Source organism: Salvelinus alpinus, chromosome 26 (genome assembly GCF_045679555.1).
Source record: "Salvelinus alpinus chromosome 26, SLU_Salpinus.1, whole genome shotgun sequence".
NCBI lineage: Eukaryota > Metazoa > Chordata > Actinopteri > Salmoniformes > Salmonidae > Salvelinus > Salvelinus alpinus.
In genome coordinates, this window is record NC_092111.1 from 23,699,114 (window position 1) to 23,719,092 (window position 19,979).

Consider the following 19,979-nt stretch of genomic DNA (forward strand, 5'->3'; position numbering starts at 1 on the left):
TTTTAAGCAGGAAGAAACTCTCTAGTACAGGTAGGAAGAATATACAATTAAGTCACAAGTAAGGCGTCACCATAATCACTACCTAACCCTAACCTACTAACCCTATGCTCTCTGGTTTTATCAACATTCTTGCTGGGGGCTTGATCTACTCTGTCCTGTGTCCTCTTCCTTGGTTGGGCTGGTCCACTGGTAGAGCTGGAGCTTGGTTTAGGCGTAGTGGGGCCGTCCCCAGACTGTTTCAGTGTAGATGTGGGTCTGAAGTAGGGTTGCAAAAGGAGGATATATTACTGGAAAGTTTAACAGTAAACTAACAGAATGTTGGTGTCTTTCAAGGATTTTATGTAATCTATCACAAGACATCTAGTGGCCCTTTTGGGTACTTTAGATTATCACAGGCGTCTGTAATAATCTCTGGCCCTCTGTGTGGCTTTATCACATGTAAAATGTATTAAATAATTGTCACGGCCGTCAAAGAGAGGAGACTAAGGCGCAGCGTGGGATGCGTACATACTAATTTATTTAAAGAACGAACACTAAACAAACTAACAAAATAACAAACGAACCGTGAAGCTATACAAAAATGAGTGCTGACAGGCAACAAAACATAGACAACTACCCACAAATACAGGTGGGAAAAGGCAACCTAAGTATGGTTCTCAATCAGAGGCAACGATAGACAGCTGCCTCTGATTGAGAACCACACCCGGCCAAACACACAGAAATACAAATCATAGAAAAAAGAACATAGAATGCCCACCCAAATCACACCCTGAGCAAACCAAAATAGAGACATAAAAAGCTCTCTACGGTCAGGGCGTGACAACAATTGAATAAGATGATTTTAAAATAAAAAACAGAATGACAAAGCTATAAAACATTTTCCTAAATATAAACCATCAACTTAGTGAATATCAATGGTGTTTAATATGAGTTTCAGCATGAAATTAACTTTATATTTAGTTTTTTTTAAACTTGTAGTTATTTCTCTATGTCAGTAACCGAGTTTCCATCCAACCTTTTTATGCAAGTAGTAGGCCTACATGTCGGATAAGAAATGTCAGGACAGGCTTGATGGAAACAGCGAATTTGTCGTTAAACATTCCAAATGTCTACAAAACAAAATACACTTGACAAGTTGTGATTTTTTTCTGTCAGTAAAATGTATGATGCGAGAAATGGCGGTTGGAAACGCTTTTATGCACAAATATTGATATAATAAGCATAATATCAAAGTAAACTTGGAGTCACTCGATGACACAGTATGTTGTGTGGTCCTCCCACTACGATTTGGGAAAGCATTGATTTTATTAGCCTATTATTTATGGATTTTACAGCCTACCCACACTGTATCTACTAGTTATTGATAAAGTGCAAATGTCAAGACCAGAGTAGCCAGATTTGCTATTTAACGCAACCATTTTTGAGGCAAAAACTATGGTAGAGTTGAAAATGCAATGGAAACACGTTGAATTTTAGATTTTAATTTGGTAAGTGAAAATGTAAGCAATTTTTTTTTTTTTGTCATGTGTGCAGTCATTGATTTTTATCGCGACAAGTCAGTTTGGTGAAAACACCACTGGTGGGAAATTGAGCATATTTTCTTTATGCGGATTTTAGAATATTCGCATGAAAATCTGTCGTCACTTGAATGGAAACCTATTTATAGATATAATAAATTAATAATATATAAATGATGAAAGGTTTTACAAGTTATTAAAGTATAAATTACCAAAATTACATAGATTGACATTGATCTTTCAGTTATTTACCAACATTACTGAAGATTCCGATAATTTTAGTAATTTACCGGTAGCTTTGCAACCCTAGACTGAGGGGTCTGATGAATGGGATCACAGGAGGGGTGAAACGACAGGGGAATCTGTCCATCGACGCCTCACCACTGCCTCCAGTCTCTCCTTGTCCTCTCGCGACGGCTAACAGAACCTTGGTGACGTAATAAAAAAACAAGTGTTTACATTAATGGTCACACACACAAAAACTGTACACTGACCATTACAGGATTAAGTCAACCACATTATACTATACTCTGTGACATCACCATATTTTTTAAGCAGGAGAAAACTAAAAAATACAATTAAGTCACAAGTAAGGCGTCACCATCATCACTACCTCCCATACTACTGACCCCATGCTCTCTGGTATTATCAGCATTCTTAGGGTTCTTGCTGGGGGCTTGATCTACTCTGTCCTGTGTCCTCTTCCTTGGTTGGACTGGTCCACTGGTAGAACTGGAGCTTGGTTTAGATGAAGAAGGGCCGTCCCCAGACTGCGTTAGGGTGGACATGTGTCTGAAGGGTCTGATGTGTAGTTACATGAGCGGTAAAGGTGCCGTCTGCTGCACGAGTGTACAAGGGGGTGAAATGGTGATATCTGTCCAACGACGCCTCACGACTGCCTCCAGTCTCTCCTCGCCCTCTTGCTACCAGACCCTGCATTAATGGTACACACGCACACACACACACTGAACATTACAGGATTAAGTAAACCACATGAATAAATAGTCAGTGATATTAGCATGCTGTTTTAAGCAGGAGAAAACTCCCTAGTATAGGTAGGAAGAATATTTGATTAAGTCACAAGAAAGTCCTCCAAATGTTCAGAGTGATTCTAATTGTGGTACTTCAATCAAACACACAGCTCACCTCTCCTCCTGGAATGTTGGTCGGTTGGGCTTTGTGTTTTATGAAGGGGGAGAGCCAGTTCAACTCCTGTAATATCTCCGGGTCTTTTAGTCCAACACTTGAATTGCCGCTCTTGATCTTCATATTATGCAATCTGACATAGTTTTTCCTCAACTTTTTCCACGTTGTCCTGCAAAAACTTAAGTTCATTTCTCTTTTACCTTTGCTGAGAATTTGAGCGACTATCATCCAATTATTATAATTAATTATTGTATCTCTTGATTTGTAAAGATTGGGGTATTTCTTAACCTCCCTGGCAAGCTTAATCTCAAACTCAGACAAACTCATTTTGTTCTCTAACTGACTGTGGTAAAACTCTGGTAAATACTGGAGTGATGGATGTGGATTCTTTTTCTACCTGAAGTGTGTCTATATTAGCATACCACTTATAATGAGGAAATGTATTGTGTTTGCATTCTACAGTAAGGAGGTAGGCCTATGTGGGTGTTTTACCACTTTCAGGTCCAGATATGCATAATCCTGGGCCTAAAGGCATATTCAATGGAGTGTGGATAATGAAACATATCCAGACATGTCAGTCTGTGGCTGCCAGTGTCCTGTTGGTTGAACACCGCAGCTCCTCCTCCTTACCATGAAGTTTCTTTTCAATCAAAACCACTTTTAAGATTTCCTGGAAGAGTCCAAATCAAGCTCCCTCCTCCTACACACCCAAAGTTTGCCTGAATTCCAAGTTTCTTTCTTTCATAACTGTACATGTGACCCAGCACTTCTTTTCAGTCTTATGTTGCAAAATTTTAAATTGTGTTTTTTACATTGGATAAAAGTACAGACAGAGCAGGAATGAAAACTTAGACAGCAGTGGAAGAATGCGGTTGTTTATTTATCTTGTAAATCAGGTTACTGGGATTGATTGAATTTGTTCGGTATTGTTCATAGTTCAAAACATATCCCACTGTCCACAGACGCTAGTTCAACCTCTATTTTTGATTTACATTTGGTTGAGTTTTCAACTAACGTGAATTCAATTTAAAATCAACAAAAATGTTCACCCTTTCATTGCATTTAGGTTGAAAGGTGGGTGAATAAACTGGGAAATTCCCTTACATTGATGACTTTTTGCAAATCCAATCAGTTTTCCAAGTTGATTCAACATCATCACAGTGAACGTTTTGGTTGAAATGAGGAAAGAACATTGATTCAATCAGATTTTGATTGCTCTCTCTCCTGGGAGAAATCTCTCCTCTGAAATATAAAAAAGAAAATTGCCAGTGGAATCATATCAGCCGGATCAACTGCACCAATAAAGGATAAATAAACTAAATAAACAAATCCAAAATGCTTCTTACCACCATCGATATTACAACACCAAGTGGTGACAGGCTACTAGCTTACTACTGAAAAGACCCACTGAACACGGACTAAGCTTTTCCACCTCACTTTATTGTGCCAGTAAACGAAAGGTGGCTGGATCTAATCCCCGAGCTGACAGATAGAAATCTGTTGTTCTGCCCCTGAACAAGGCAGTTAACCCACTGTTCCCTAGTAGGCTGTCATTGTAAATAAGAATTTGTTCTTAACTGACTTGCCTAGTTCAATAAAGGTTACTTTCATAAAAAATACATACAAATAAATCAATGCAGGTTGGCCTTAAAACTGGGGCTCATCTGGGATCTGAACCTGGGACCTCTCACTCCCTAAGTGAGAATCCTACCCCTAGACCAGGATTTCCCAAACTCGGTCTTGGGGCCACCCCTGGGTGCATGTTTTGGTTTTTGCCGTAGCATTATACAGCTGATTAAAATAATCAAAGATTGATGATGAATTGGCTATTTGAATCAGCTGTGTAGTGCTAGGGAAAAACCAAAACGTGCACCCAGGGGGGGCCCCAAGGTAGAGTTTGGGAAACCCTGCCCTAGACCAATGAGCCAGTCTGTGAAGGGGAAATTAAGGCTTTGAAATTCTGCTAAATGTCATGCATGTATTCAAAACTTTGATTCTTCATTGGTACTACACTTTCATCTAGTGAATAAAACATACTGTAATACAAACAATCTGTAATGGCACATCAGAGTTCAGATTTGTATATATTCTAATTCAGAAACAAACATTTTACTTAGCACAATACTTGTGTCATTCATTTAATACAATAATGTATTGTGTCATTCATTTAATATTACTGTACCATATTGAGTGTGTGTATTAATGTAACTGTCAAAGATGTCCTGGTGGTCTCTCTCTAATGTAGTAATGCAGTACCATACTGAAAAGTTCATGCAATTAGGCCACTGAAGGACACTACAGTCCAGTAATAAAAAGATTTCTTCACTATTTTTTCACTTACCATGAAAGTACCCTATGGTGCCAGGAGAGACATCCAATAGCCACTGCTAACCTAAAACCAATGGAAGTGATAAGGACAACCATGTTAAGAATTGCATGACCAGATCAACTAAAACTAGAGGGAGTTCTAAACAAAGTGAGTGGATTTGGATTGGGTCAATTCCATGTTGACTGAGATCATTCAATTCATAGACATTTGGGAAACTGTTTGTCCTCTTTCCGATGCAGTAAAAGTGAATATTCTAGACTCAATCTCAAAAACCATATCATCAAGCTGTGATATGTCTGACCCTAAGATGTGCCCTGCAAAGGGTTAAAATTACGCCTACAGTGACACAATATGAGTATGAACAAATAGTAAATGAAACTATGGCTTTGTCTAGACATGATAGTCCGTGTAGTTTCTGTATTGGGATAATGCTCTTCTGATCATGGAATTCCGAACACGTCATGCATCTACACCAGGGATAGTCAAACAAAAAAATGTAAAAACACATCCATATCCTCCCAACCTTGAGAGCAAAACATTTGTGGAACCCCCCGTGACGGTGAAGACAAAAAATGTACGTTTTAAAGTTCTACACATTTTGTCGTGGTGCGGGGAGATGATTTTGCAATTTTATAACTCATTTTATGCAATTCTACTTAGTTTATCACGTTTCAGGGAAGAACCAGATGCAGACAATTCACATAATTAATTAAAATGCCTTTATTAGTATGGCATGTTCAATAGAAACAACGTTTTTAAAATCCGACGCGTTTCGGCTGCATGGCCTTCGTCAAGGAGTACAAAAGAATAATACAATGTCCTCTTTTGAACAGCTTTTCCAATTAGCCCTAATTAGAAGAGGGAGTGGTTACAAATTTGATTGGACACACCTAGTAAGCAATACTATACACATTAAAAAGTGAAATACTGTAGCTATGTTATCATAAAAATACAACTCCAAGCTCGAAGTATCAGGACACTTAGAAAGGTAGTTCTAACCTTAAATATTACTGGGAGAAGTGTCAAGAATAATAAATAAATATATTCCATAGTACACTAGAACACAGCAAAACATGAACAACAACAGTCTAAACATAGCTGAGTGCAATTGAGCAAAATGTCCACTAGAGGGGCCGTCCCCAGACTGCGTTAGGGAATCTGTCCATCGACGCCTCACCACTGCCTCCATTCTCTCCTTGTCCTCTCACTAACAGAACCTTGGTGACATAATACGAAACCAAATGTTTGTATTAATGGTCACGCACACTAACATCAGCATGATAAGCAGAAAACTCCTTAATATTTATATCTTGCCAAGAAGTGTCTAGAAAGCTTGGTTGTATGTTCAAAGACCATTTCCTAAAATGCTAAAACATCCAGCAATTAATTTCTAACTAGATATTATGTTTACCATTCCTTCAAGACATCCATAAATGAGTCAGTGTGTTTGCACGGCAAAGTTCTATCATCAGAAGAGTTAAACAGATACACGTTGTGTAGTACACATTAACCTAGGGCTAGCATCTCATCTAATTACCCCTACATCCCCCCTATCCGTGAGATTATAGGTGGGAAGAAAATATTACAGTCACAATAAACTTTCCCCCTTCTGATGACCAGGTGGCGAATCGCATCTCTGCATGTCTGGCAGACATATCAGTGTGGATGACGGATCACCACCTCAAGCTGAACCTCGGCAAGACGGAGCTGCTCTTCCTCCCGGGGAAGGACTGCCCGTTCCATGATCTCGCCATCACGGTTGACAACTCCATTGTGTCCTCCTCCCAGAGCGCTAAGAACCTTGGCGTGATCCTGGACAACACCCTGTCGTTCTCAACTAACATCAAGGCGGTGGCCCGTTCCTGTAGGTTCATGCTCTACAACATCCGCAGAGTACGACCCTGCCTCACACAGGAAGCGGCGCAGGTCCTAATCCAGGCACTTGTCATCTCCCGTCTGGATTACTGCAACTCGCTGTTGGCTGGGCTCCCTGCCTGTGTCATTAAACCCCTACAACTCATCCAGAACGCCGCAGCCCGTCTGGTGTTCAACCTTCCCAAGTTCTCTCACGTCACCCCGCTCCTCCGCTCTCTCCACTGGCTTCCAGTTGAAGCTCGCATCCGCTACAAGACCATGGTGCTTGCCTACGGAGCTGTGAGGGGAACGGCACCTCAGTACCTCCAGGCTCTGATCAGGCCCTACACCCAAACAAGGGCACTGCGTTCATCCACCTCTGGCCTGCTCGCCTCCCTACCACTGAGGAAGTACAGTTCCCGCTCAGCCCAGTCAAAACTGTTCGCTGCTCTGGCCCCCCAATGGTGGAACAAACTCCCTCACGACGCCAGGACAGCGGAGTCAATCACCACCTTCCGGAGACACCTGAAACCCCACCTCTTTAAGGAATACCTAGGATAGGATAAAGTAATCCTTCTCACCCCCCCCTTAAAAGATTTAGATGCACTATTGTAAAGTGGCTGTTCCACTGGATGTCATAAGGTGAATGCACCAATTTGTAAGTCGCTCTGGATAAGAGCGTCTGCTAAATGACTTAAATGTAAATGTAAATAAAGTCCTCTGAATGTTCTAGGTCAGTGGTCACCAACAGGTCGATCGACTGGTCGATCTCCATGACTTTCCTAGTCCATCACCAAACATTTCTGTTAAAAACCCAATGATAAATCCTTGCTTTCCTATTTTTGTTATTCTTTTTGCACTGTTCCAGGCAGGTGCACTTGATTCAGAAGCCATACTGCCGGAAAGGCAATGGCTCAGGTCCAAACACATAAGACACATGTTGATAATTGGATATGGAGAAGGGTGAGCCAGTCAAGGATCGATTCAGACAAGGTGGTAAATTGTATGACAAGTGACAGTTTTATTTAAGAGTAAAGATATCTGGTACAAGCGTGCACGGACTTATTCATTTAGCTCATATGGAACTTGCAGAAAAAAGCCCAGATAACAGAATGCATAGACATTTTATACAGCACAGAAAGTAGGTTGAGTCTGGAAGTTCTGGTCCTCTGGTTGGTTCTGATGAGTTGGGCGAGGTCCCCTTCAGGCTAGTATCACTGTCCCATTGGCTCTGAGTAGAGTTCTTTGTCTTCAGAAATGTTCAGCTAAAACAGGAGATTAGGTGTGTGCGTAGATGTTCCTGTCATATCTGTGTGTCTCTGTAAAATGTTCAGCCTAAAGAGGAGATTTTGTGTGTGCGTAGACGTTCCTGTTTTATCAGTTTTTATGAGAGGTTTGCCTCAGCCCTCTGTCCTTGGGTGTGTGTGTGTCTCAGTATCTCGTGAAATGCAGACCCAAGCACCCTTTTGATCAAGGCCTTTCCGGCCTTATCAGTGTTTATGAAAGGTCTGTGCCAGCCATCTGTCTCTGGGTGTGTGTGGGTCTCAGTATCTGCTTATGAGTTTGTGAGAAACCCTGTTTTGAAAGAAGTTAGTTATAACAACGTAATAGCAATATGCTTGTGTTATATTAAATGGTATTTATTACAAATACCCTATTCCCTCAGCCCTCAAATTAAGTGGGCACTTCTGATGTCGTATCGTGATGCCTGACCAGTATACACTTGCAGAGCAAGGGGCGAGGGAGGAAGGAATGATTTTTAAATGGACCACCCTTGGCCAGAAATTCGTCAATCGTTCATCCCGCGATGATTGTGTTTTCAGCCACCGGTGACTTGTGGGTGCTTTATATGCATTACATTAAATTATCAGTGCATGTCTACTTATATTAAATATATAATTATTAATATACACCTACTGTATAATAGCTAGCAAATTAATTAGCTAACTAACGTTAGCCTGCCTAGCTGGAACTGAATATGGAACAACAGTTGAAAGACAAGGTAAAGGGTTTTACCTATTTCTCCTTGGCCCTGGATGAGAGCAGTGATGCACGTGACACGGCGCAGTTGTTGATATTCTTGCGAGGCATAACCCCAGACGTTGAAATTACAGAGGAGCTTGCTTCAGTGCAGTCAATGAAGAACACCACCACAGGGAAAGATTTATTGGAAGAGGTTAATAAGTGTGTAAAAGCTGGGACTGTGTTTTGGAAAGTTATCCAGTGTGACCACTGATGGGTGCCCAGACTTGACAGGAAAAAAGTTGGCATTTTGAAAAGGATACAATATCAAGTAGCTGAGCTGAACCCTAATCAGAAAATAATTTTCCTGTATTGCATTATTCATCAAGAGGTGCTCTGTAAATGTGTTCTGAAAATGAGCCATGTTGTGGATACAGTCACTAAAGTGGTAAACTTAAAGAGCAAAATCTTTCAAACACAGGCAGTTTGTCTCACTGTTGGAAGAAACAGAGTCGGATCATGCAGATATCTCGTACCACACAAACGTGAGATGGCTGAGTTTGGTGAAGGTGCTTAAAAGGGTGTGGGACCTGAAGTCGGAGAGTTTTTGCAAATGAAAGAAAAATATGTGGATTTCCCTCCATCGCAAGATAAAGAATGGTTGGCTGATTTTGCCTTCACCGTGGACATCATGGACCTCATGAATGAACTGAATTCCAAACTACAAGGGAAGGGCCTTTTTGCACAACAGCCTTGTCAGATCCTTCAAGGGAAAATTACTCCTCCTGACCCACCAAGTAGAAGCCAACAATCTCTCCCACCTTCCGACACTACCAGTCTGTTCTCTATCAGATGACCAGCGGGAGAAGTATACATCGCTGCTGCGTGCTTTATACGGTGAGTTTTCTCGTCGTTTTGAGGATTTCAAAGTGTTGGAAAATGACATTCTGTCGGTTTCCTCTCCTTTCACCTTCAATGTAGATAACGCTCCCAGTGTTATCTACAGTGACTGGACGAGCTGGTCATGGGTGCACCTCAGCCAAGCTCAAGGTCCTAAACAATATCATAACCGCCATCGATAAAAGACAATACTGTGCAGCCGTATTCATCAACCTGGCCAAGGCTTTCAACTCTGTCAATCACCACATTCTTATTGGCAGGCTCAACAGCCTTGGTTTCTCAAATGACTGCCTCGCCTGGTTCACCAACTACTTCTCAGACAGAATTCCGTGTGTCAAATCGGAGGGCCTGTTGTCTGGACCTCTGGCAGTCTCTATGGGGGTGCCACAGGGTTCAATTCTCGGGCCGACTCTTTTCTCTGAAAACATCAATGATGTCGCTCTTGCTGCTGGTGATTCTCTGATCCACCTCTACGCAGACGACACCATTCTGTATTCTTCTGGCCCTTCTTTGGACACTGTTTTAACTAACCTCCAGATGGGCTTCAATGCCATACAACTCTCCTTCTATGGCCTCCAACTGCTCCTAAATGCAAGTAAAACTAAATGCATGCTCTTCAACAGATCGCTGCCCGCACCTGCCCGCACCTGCCCGCCCGTCTAGCATCACTACTCTGGACGGTTCTGACTTAGAATATGTGGACAACTACAAATACCTAGGTGTCTGGTTAGACTGTAAACTCATCTTTCAAACTCACATTAAGCATCTCCAATCCAAAATTAAATCTAGAATCGGCTTCCTAATTCGCAACAAAGCATCCTTCACTCATGCTGCCAAACATACCCTCGTAAAACTGACTATCCTACTGATCCTTGACTTCGGCGATGTCATCTACAAAATAGCTTCCAACACTCTACTCAGCTAATTGGATGTAGTCTATCACAGTGCCATCTGTTTTGTCACCAAAGCCTCATATACTACCCACCACTGCGACCTGTATGCTCTTGTTGGCTGGCCCTCGCTTCATATTCGTCGCCAAACCCACTGGCTCCAGGTCATCTGTAAGTCTTTGCTAGGTAAAGCCCCACCTTATCTCAGCTCACTGGTCACCATAGCAGCACCCACCCGTAGCACGCGCCAGCAGTTATATTTCACTGGTCACCCCTAAAGCCAATTCCTCATTTGGCTGACCTTTCCTTCCAGTTATCTGCTGCCAATGACTTGAACGAATTGCAAAAATCACTGAAGCTGGAGACTCATATCTCCCTCTCTAACTTTAAGCACCAGCTGTCAGAGCAGCTCACAGATCACTGCACCTGTACATAGCCCACCTGTAAACAGCCCATCCAACTACCTCATCCCCATATTGTTATTTTTTGCTCCTTTGCACCCCAGTATCTCTACTTGCACATTCATCTTCTGCACATCTATCACTCTAGTGTTTAATTGCTAAATTGTAATTACTTCGCCACTATGGGCTATTTAATGCCTTACCTCTCTAATCTTACCTCTTTTGCACACACTGTATATAGACTTTTCTATTGTGTTATTGACTGTACGTCCGTTTATTCCATGTGTAATTCTGTGTTGTTGTTTGTGTCGCACTGCTTTGCTTTATCTTGGCCAGGTCGCAGTTGTAAATGAGAACTTTTCCAAAAGTTCTATCCAAAACAATGTCACTGACGAGGTTCTATGCATCTCTCGATGAACAAAACTTTCCAAAGATTAGGAGTCATGCTCAGAAGATGTTTGTACTGTTTGGGCCAACCTCTGTATGTGAACAGACATTTTCAGTGATGAAATATAACAAGTCAAGGCACAGATAATCTCTTACTGACTCTCACCTCTCAGCAATCCTGCACATAGCGACGTCAGAAACTATACCTGACTTCACTGCTTTAGTCAATGCCCATCAGAGACTTCTCTCCTCACACTGATTGAGATGTTTAAATGTAATGTTGAGTTCTCTCTCTTTCTTGTGTTTTTGTGCATACCCGTTAACAAGAGTTCTGTCTGTGGTGCTGAATGCACAGTGTACTTTTCCCTACGTGTAGTTCATTGCATGTTTAAAAATGAAAATACCTACCAAAAGGAGAACATGGATGTGGTTTATTTCTGTGCATGCTAAAAAAGTAAAATAAGTAGCATATCTGGATGTGATTTACAGTAGATATATCTGTCAACAGTCATACACATGATGTATAATCCTGTAATATGATTCTGGCCCGCTATGGCAAAAATATATTCTAACGTGGACCTCCATGGAAAACAATTGCCCAGGCATGGTCTATGGGCGAGAGAAGAAAAGAAAATCTGAAATTCTGGATGAGCCCTCCTTTTAAAAGAGTACACAGTAGACTAGATATTATAGCCTCCTAATATACTCCATATAGTATGCCTACTAAATCGTTGCTGTACCTTGTCATTGCCACGATGGAAAATTACGTGGAAACTCTCTAATTAGCAATAATTTGCACAAGCCTAGTACTATTGAATAGTCGACAAAAGTGTTGTGGATTTCAGATAAATGTTACATGTAGAACTATCTAATCATTTACTTCAGGTGTACACGTTAAAAAAAGTACCAAACATGTTTAATCAAAGGAATCAATATAATGTAATAATGTATATAGATAATCAATATAATGTAATATAGACGGTTTATATTTCAAACCAACACATTCCTCTGCACTAGGTGGCGTGGTGAGCATTCCGAATTGTAATATCCAACCACGGAAAATATATCCCTCACTTGCGCATGCGTATTTACAGAACGGAAAGCGTTACTTCGTCGACCGGAAACTTTGACGTCCTTTCTGAAGAGGACTGCCATAATGGTGAGTTGGCCATGAAGCTTGTGGATTTAGAAAATGTTATTAAATACAATTGTCCTTATTGTTAATCGGACTCAGTTAATATGTAAATAGATAACGTATCGATATATTAGTTTTATTTGTGATGATTAAAATACTGTCAATGGATTTGTGACATTGAAATGTCGGGTGTTCAGTCTGCTACAACGTGGTGAACAGGCCGGTAATCAGTATGCTAGTTAGCCCAACCATGACAATTGCATTGCAATGGCGAGCGCATTAGAGTTGCTATATCTTATCCTCCGGCCTTTTTTTAAAGTTTGGTTTGTCGGTCCATTGTCATATGTACACTGGGTTGTGGGCTACTAACTATTATTCACCAGGACAGCTAATTAACCTTAACGTTAGTTAGCTAGCATGCTAATTAACGGTTAGCTAGTCTAGCGTTCACGGTTTTGTGGTTTCCCACAAACGGTCTATAGCCATGTTAAAGCCAAATCACATTTGTAAAACATGTAGAAAGTTAGGACAGCCCAGCTAAATTCAGAGTATTGGGTATAAGAAACTATTGACCACACGCCCACTGAAGGGTTTTGTTCACGATTGTCTTATCTTGCTAGTTAGAGCGCCAGTAAACAACCCACATTCTTTTCCTGCAGGTGTTCAAGCGCTACGTCGAGATTGGCCGCGTCGCCTACATCTCTTTCGGACCCCACGCAGGCAGCCTGGTGGCCATCGTCGATGTCATCGATCAAAACAGAGTAAGCATTGCATTGATGTCATCCTGACTTTATGCTCGAGGTCCCCAACTTTGGTCTTGGAGACCAACTGGTTGTGCAGGCTTTTATGCCAACCCTGCTACTCTACTCTTCACATGTTCAGGTACTAGTTTCGAGCCCAGCTCTAAATTGGTACCTGTATCTTGTAGTCTACTAGCATTTGTATGTCTATCCACCAACCCTTCTCCATAGTCCTTTAATCAATTACCACATCTGTTAATTTAAGAATTGTTCAGCTCGGTATCGGCATGTTTTGTTTATTTGAACTGTTGGGTGTGTTTGTCTCAGGCGCTGGTGGATGGTCCCTGCACAGGGGTGAAGAGGCAGTCGATGCCTTTCAAGTGCATGCAGCTCACTGACTACGTCATCAAAGTACCACACAGGTGATTGAGAGGACACCATGTGTTTATTCACTAGGAACTAAACAGAAGAAAACTGAATGAAAGAGGGAGGGACCTACCTCTGTCCAATAGAAACCTGTTTGCAAAATATTCAGCTATGGTTTGCACTAATAAATAAACCAAAGTCCTCAAGGCCTTGATTGGTGCAGTGTTGTTTTCAAGTGAACTTTTTCTTATTGACTATCCTTGAGTCACAGACTTACAGTAACCACACAGAATATACTACCTCACAACATGCAATTGTTTTGCTACAACTAAAGTTATGGCTTGCCTGTGCATATTTGGGTCCCCTGGACAATAACCCTTCCTGTGTTGCAGCGCTCGTCAGAAGTTTGTGAGACGCGCCTGGGAGAAGGCCCAAGTCACTGAGAAGTGGGCAGAAAGCAACTGGGCCAAGAAGATCGAAGCCAGGCGAAAGGTACTGATATTTTGTACATTTTAATTGGCCATTAGCTGTTAGTCGAAACAGCAACTCCTCCTGGGGTCCATGTGTTTCTGACAGAATGGCTCTGGGTTGGGGTCTGCTTATTGGTTTCTCAATGGCCGAGGTTAAACATATTTCGTCAAATGGGACACGGGAAACTTCAGTAGGCTTTAGATGACTCACTGCCCACACATTTGGGAACGACATCCTTGTATATACTGTCAAAGCCTATGTGTCCCTTCGGTCTTGCTTGGGTTGTCTTTGGGGTTTTGTTCCTAGAGTAGGTCCTGCACATCTTTAATTGATTTACAATATTTCTATATTTGTTGACATTTCTGGGTGTGTGTGGTGGAGCATCCAAATACTATTTGATCACTGATTGTGGCCTAACCCCCTCATGAAAAGGTGTTTTGGAATGGTATGCTACTGGATTGTTCCTCCAACTTAAAGGAAAATACCATTCAAACTAACTTTTGGTATTTGTTTAATTAGTCCACTGTTGAGTCACTAAATGTTTTGCATGTCAGTATTCAAGATGTAGAATACTGTGGCACTTTCTGTATTTTTAAAGTTGTATATCTTAACTTAAGTGCTGACATGCCAGACAGACAAGTTTTGGGTGTAATTTTCCTTTTAAGGGTGGTATCCACTATGGGCCAAAACAGGGAGGGGCCTTTTTAAATTTGTCAGATACACAAATGTTTTGATTTCCGTTGCAGAACGTTTTGCTATAGTGCTACTAATCTCTGTCCCAGTTGTATAACTGTTGTGTCTCTACAGAGGGCCCAGATGTCCGACTTTGACCGCTTCAAGGTGATGAAGGCCAAAAGGATGGTGAGTGCAGAAAACATTGGCTCAAAACATTATTACATCAGATTATTACTTATGTGGAGTATTTTGGTTTGCAAATTAAATGTACATCGCAGTGGAAGTAAGGACTTGAATATAAAAAATACTTGTCACTAATGATCCACTGATTTGCTGTTTATGTCCACAGAGGAACAAGATCATCAAGCACGAGGTGAAAAAGCTGCAGAAAGAGGCAGCGAAGAAGGCGTGATCTAAAATAAATCCTCTGGTTGAATTGTTCTCCTTTGTCCTCTTTTATTTACTACCGCCCACCTGTCAATCACAGGACTATCTAAAAGCTGATGACACTCACCTCTAACGTTCTACACCTTTCTGAAACATAACCCGGGTGTGCCTATTCATAACGTTGCACCTCCACCCGGGCCTTCATGCCATTGTTATGAACATCCTCCAAGCCACTCTACCCACAGCACAATAGTCAAATCACATTTTATTTGTCACATGTTCCGCATACAACAGGTGGAGACCTTAACGCGAATTGCTTAATTACAAGACCTTAACCAACAATGCCGTTTTAATAAAATATTTATTAAATTAACAAAATAAAAACTAAAATATGAGGCTACATACAGGGGATATCGGTATCGCGTCAATGTGCGGGGAACAGCGAGTAGCAGCAGTGTAAATGCAAATAGTCCGGGTGGTCATTTAATTAATTGTTCAGCAGTCTTATGGCTTGGGGATAGAAGCTGTTAAGGAGCCTGTTGGACCTAGACGTGGCGCTCAGGGACCGCTTCCCGTGCGGTAGCAGTGAGAACAATGACAAGTCTGACAGTGGTGGTTACCTAAAGCCGTGATAAACCGAGTCATTCGGGATTGCTAACCACTGTTTAGCCTTAAATTACACTAAAGTGGCTCGAAATACGATGACATTTCTAAAGTAGTCAAATGTTTAGGAAAAACTTCCAGCATTATCATGTCGTAAAATTTACTTACGGCATGGCAATGTTGTCATTAGCTAGCACAGTAGGTCAAAAATAGCTAGCTAGCAATGCTACAGTTAACTAGCTAAAATCCGGTGCCCTCAATGTTAGCTGACGTTATACTGCATCTAAAGTCAATCTGGCGATATCAAAATGGTGACAAAAGGTTTTCCTTATAATTACAGTATTTGCCTCCTGTGAATGGCATTGTATTTCCAAGCAATTAATGCACTTTTGATAGTCTTCATCAGCGCTCGTTGACGATGCATTGAGTAGAATGCTCAGATGGGTATCAGTCCAAACCAAACGTGACGAATCATGCAACCAATGAATAGCATTAAAACAAACTGCGACGACGAACCATTAGAAGCAGCAGGTGGCCGTATCGTCTTTACCATAATATGGAATTACATTTTCTGCTAAATTCTACACTATTCTACTAATCTGTGTGTTGAATTTTTACTAATTCAGTTGCGAGAGTATGTTTAAAACGGTAACTGGCATCGTGGTAGATGGTATGAGAAAAGCCGCTGCTATTCTCTTTTCCTCCACTAGGTGGTGGTAAAAGATTGAGAAACGTCAACAAGCTAAAATTGGGTTTGTGGTACTTTTCTAAGTGATCAAAGATGTTCACATTCTGAGGGGTATACTTGCCTTATTGAAAGTTTAAAGAATATTCTAGGGTTATGTTCAAGATCTTAAATTAATGTGCCAGGGAGAAGTAAGTATATTGTCGGTAGCACTACCTTGCTGTGTGCGGAGCTAGATGAAGAGGGCGGGGTCTTCTGGACTACAGACGAGATGGGGGGGGTGATTGTTTGAGGGTGTTTCTCTCACTATCTCTGGTCAGGGCGGGAGGGATGGGGAACCAAAAATGGAACAATCTGAGATGCTGCCAGGCTCAGGATAATGAGAGGGGGGTGAGAACAGCTATCTAACAGAAGATAAGAGATTTTTGGCCAATTTCAGACATCCTCTAAAGATAGTGATCAGTTGGCAGTGTCTCGGTACTATGTGAAAGCTGCGTAACACACTTGGTTCGTCTTCAAATGCCCTGTTTTTTTTTATATAGAAATACACTACATGACCAAAAATGTGGATACCTGCTCGTCGAACATCTCAACGTCTGTCGGAACTAGAAGCACAAGCATTTAGCTACACTCGCAATATCTGCTAACCATGTGTATGTGACCAATAAAATTTGATTCCAAAATCATAGGCATTCATGTGGAGTTGGTCCCCCCTTTGCTGCTATAACAGCCTCCACTCTTCTGGGAAGGCTTTCCACTAGATGTTGGAACATTGCTGCAGGGACTTTCTTCCATTCAGCCACACGCACATTAGTGTGGTTGGGAACTGATGTGAGGTGATTATGCCTGGCTCGCAGTCGGTGTTCCAATTCATCCCAATGGTGTTTGATGGGATTCAGGTCAAGGCCAGTGCAGGCCAGTTAAGTTCTTCCACACCGATCTCGACAAACCAATTCTGTATGGACCTCGCTTTGTGCATGGGGGCATTGTCATGCTGAAACAGGAAAGGGCCTTCCCCAAACTGTTGCCACAACGTTGGAAGCACAGAATCATCTAGAATTTTATTGTATAGCGTTAAGATTTCCCTTCACTGGAACTAAATGGCCTAATCCGAACGATGAAAAACATCCCCAGATCATTATTCCTCCTCCACCAAACTTTACAGTTGGCGCTATGCATTCGGGCATTTAGCGTTCTCCTTGCCAAACCCAGATTTGTCCGTCGGACTGCCAGATGGTGAAGCGTGATTCATCACTCCAGAAAACGCATTTCCACTGCTCCAATGGCGGCAAGCTTTACACTACCCCAGCCAACGCTTGGCATTGCGCATGGTGATCTTAGGCTTGTGTGTGGCTGCTTGGCCATGGAAACCCATTTCATGAAGCTCCCAGCGAACAGATCTTGTGCTTCCAGAGGCAGTTTGGAACTCGGTAGTGAGTATTGCAACTGAGGACAGGCAATTTTTACGCGATAAGCGCTTCAGCACTCTGCGGTCCCTTTCTGTGAGATTGTGTGACCTACCACTTTGCAGTTGAGGCGTTGTTGCTCATAGACATTTCCACTTCACAATAACAGCATTTACAGTTGACCAGGGCACCTCTACCAGGGCAGAAATTTGACAAACGGACTTGTTGGAAAGGAGGCATCCTATGATCCTTGAAAGTCACGGAGCTCTTCAGTAAGGCCATTCTTCTGCCAATGTTTGTCTATGGAGATTGCATGGCTGTGTGCTCCATTTTATACACTTGTCAGCAACGGGCGGGGCTGAAATAGCCAAATCCACTAATTTGAAGGGGTGCCCACATACATTTGTTTTTACAGTGCCTTCGGAAAGTATTCAGATCCCTTGACTTTTTCCACATTTTGTTACGTTACAGCCTTGTTCTAAAATGGATTAAATACATTTTTGTTCCTCATCAATCTACACACAATACCCCATAATGACAAAGCAAAAACTGGTTTTTAGAATTGTTTGCTAATTTCTAATAAAACATTTAAAAAATGATAAGAACACAAGTATTCAGACCTTTTCCTGAGTACTATGTTGAACCACCTTTGACAGCGATTACAACCTCAAGTCTTCTTGGGTATGATGCTACAAGCTTGGCACACCTGTATTTGGGGAGTTTCTCCCATTCTTCTCTGCAGGTCCTCTTAAGCTCTGTCAGGTCGGAAGGGGAGCGGTGCTGCACAGCTAATTTCAGGTCTCTCCAGAGATGTTCAATCAGGTTTAGGTCCATGCTCTGGCTAGGTCACTCAAGGACATTCAGAGACTTGTCCTGAAGCCACTCCTGCGTTGTCTTGGCTGTGTGCTTAGGGTTGTTGCCCTGTTTGAAGGTGAACCTTCGCCCCAGTCTGAGGTCCTGAGAGCTCTGGAGCAGGTTTTCACCAAGGATCTCTCTGTACTTTGCTACGTTCAATTTTGCCCCGATCCTGACTAGTCTCCCAGTCCCTGCCGCTGAAAAACATCCCCATAGCATGATTCTGCCGCCACCATGCTTCACCGTAGGGATGGTGCCAGGTTTCCTCTAGATGTGACGCTTGGCATTCAGTCCAAAGAGTCCAACATTGGTTTCATCAGACCAGAGAATTTTGTTTATCATGGTCTGAGAGTCTAGGTGCCTTTTGGAAAACTCCAAGCGGGCTGTCATTTACTGAGTGGCTTCCGTCTGGCCACTCTACCATAAAGGCCTGATTGGTGGAGTGCTTCAGAGATGGTTGTCGTTCTTGAAGGTTCTCCCATCTCCACAGAAGAACTCTAGAACTCTGTCCAAATGACCATTGGGTTCTTGGTCACCTCCCTAACCAAGGCCCTTCTTCCTTGATTGCTCAGTTTGGCCGGGGGGCCAGCTCTAGGAAGAGTCTTGGTGGTTCCAAACTTCTTCCATTTAAGAATGAAGGAGGCAACTGTGTTCTTGGGGACCTTCAATTCTGTAGAAATGTTTTGGTACCCTTCCCCAGAACTGTGCCTCGACACAATTCTGTCCCGGAGCTCTACTGACAATTCCTTCAACCTCATGGCTTGGTTTTTGCTCTGACATGCACTGCCAACTGTGGGAGCTTATATAGACATGTGTGTGCATTTCCAAATCATGTCCAATCAATTGAATTTACTCCAGGTGGACTCCAATCAAGTTGTTGAAACATCTCAAGGATGATCAATGGAAACAGGATGCACTTGTGCTCAATTTCGAGTCTCAGCAAAGGGCCTGAATAATTATGTAAATAAGGTATTTCTGTTTCTGATTTTTTGTGTGTAGATTGCTGAGGATTTTTTATTTATTTAATCCATTTAAAAATAAGTCTGTAATGTAACAAAATGTTATGGGGGAAAACCAAATCACTTTGGATGTATTTTTGCTGTTAAATTTACGCTGACATCTACAAGTCAGCGCTGAGGCATTGACTGATCAAATCAAGCTCCTCGAAGGTATTTACACCCATTAGATCACAGCAATATCATCCCGCCACAGCTTCCCATGTTAATAGACGTATTGTAAATAGTAATTCTGTGCCTGTTAATTTTTGCAC

General features: G+C 41.9%; 1 protein-coding gene across 1 annotated transcript; it reads left to right on the top strand.

Annotated features, from left to right (window-relative positions):
• Positions 1 to 12,463: 12,463 nt before the first annotated feature.
• Positions 12,464 to 15,214, top strand: rpl14 (ribosomal protein L14). The gene is made up of 6 exons (XM_071368313.1): positions 12,464 to 12,545; positions 13,181 to 13,282; positions 13,589 to 13,683; positions 14,020 to 14,119; positions 14,906 to 14,959; positions 15,123 to 15,214. The coding sequence occupies exons 1-6, from the start codon at positions 12,543 to 12,545 to the stop codon at positions 15,183 to 15,185; spliced, it is 417 nt and encodes a 138-aa protein (XP_071224414.1). The 5' UTR covers positions 12,464 to 12,542; the 3' UTR covers positions 15,186 to 15,214.
• The last annotated feature ends 4,765 nt before the right edge of the window (positions 15,215 to 19,979 follow it).

Bases quoted from the DNA above. Each gene is read 5' to 3' on its own strand.
- rpl14 (XM_071368313.1), top strand. The intron at 13,283-13,588 runs GTAAGCATTGCA...TGTTTGTCTCAG, and splicing joins ATGTCATCGATCAAAACAGA to GCGCTGGTGGATGGTCCCTG. The intron at 14,120-14,905 runs GTACTGATATTT...GTGTCTCTACAG, and splicing joins AGATCGAAGCCAGGCGAAAG to AGGGCCCAGATGTCCGACTT.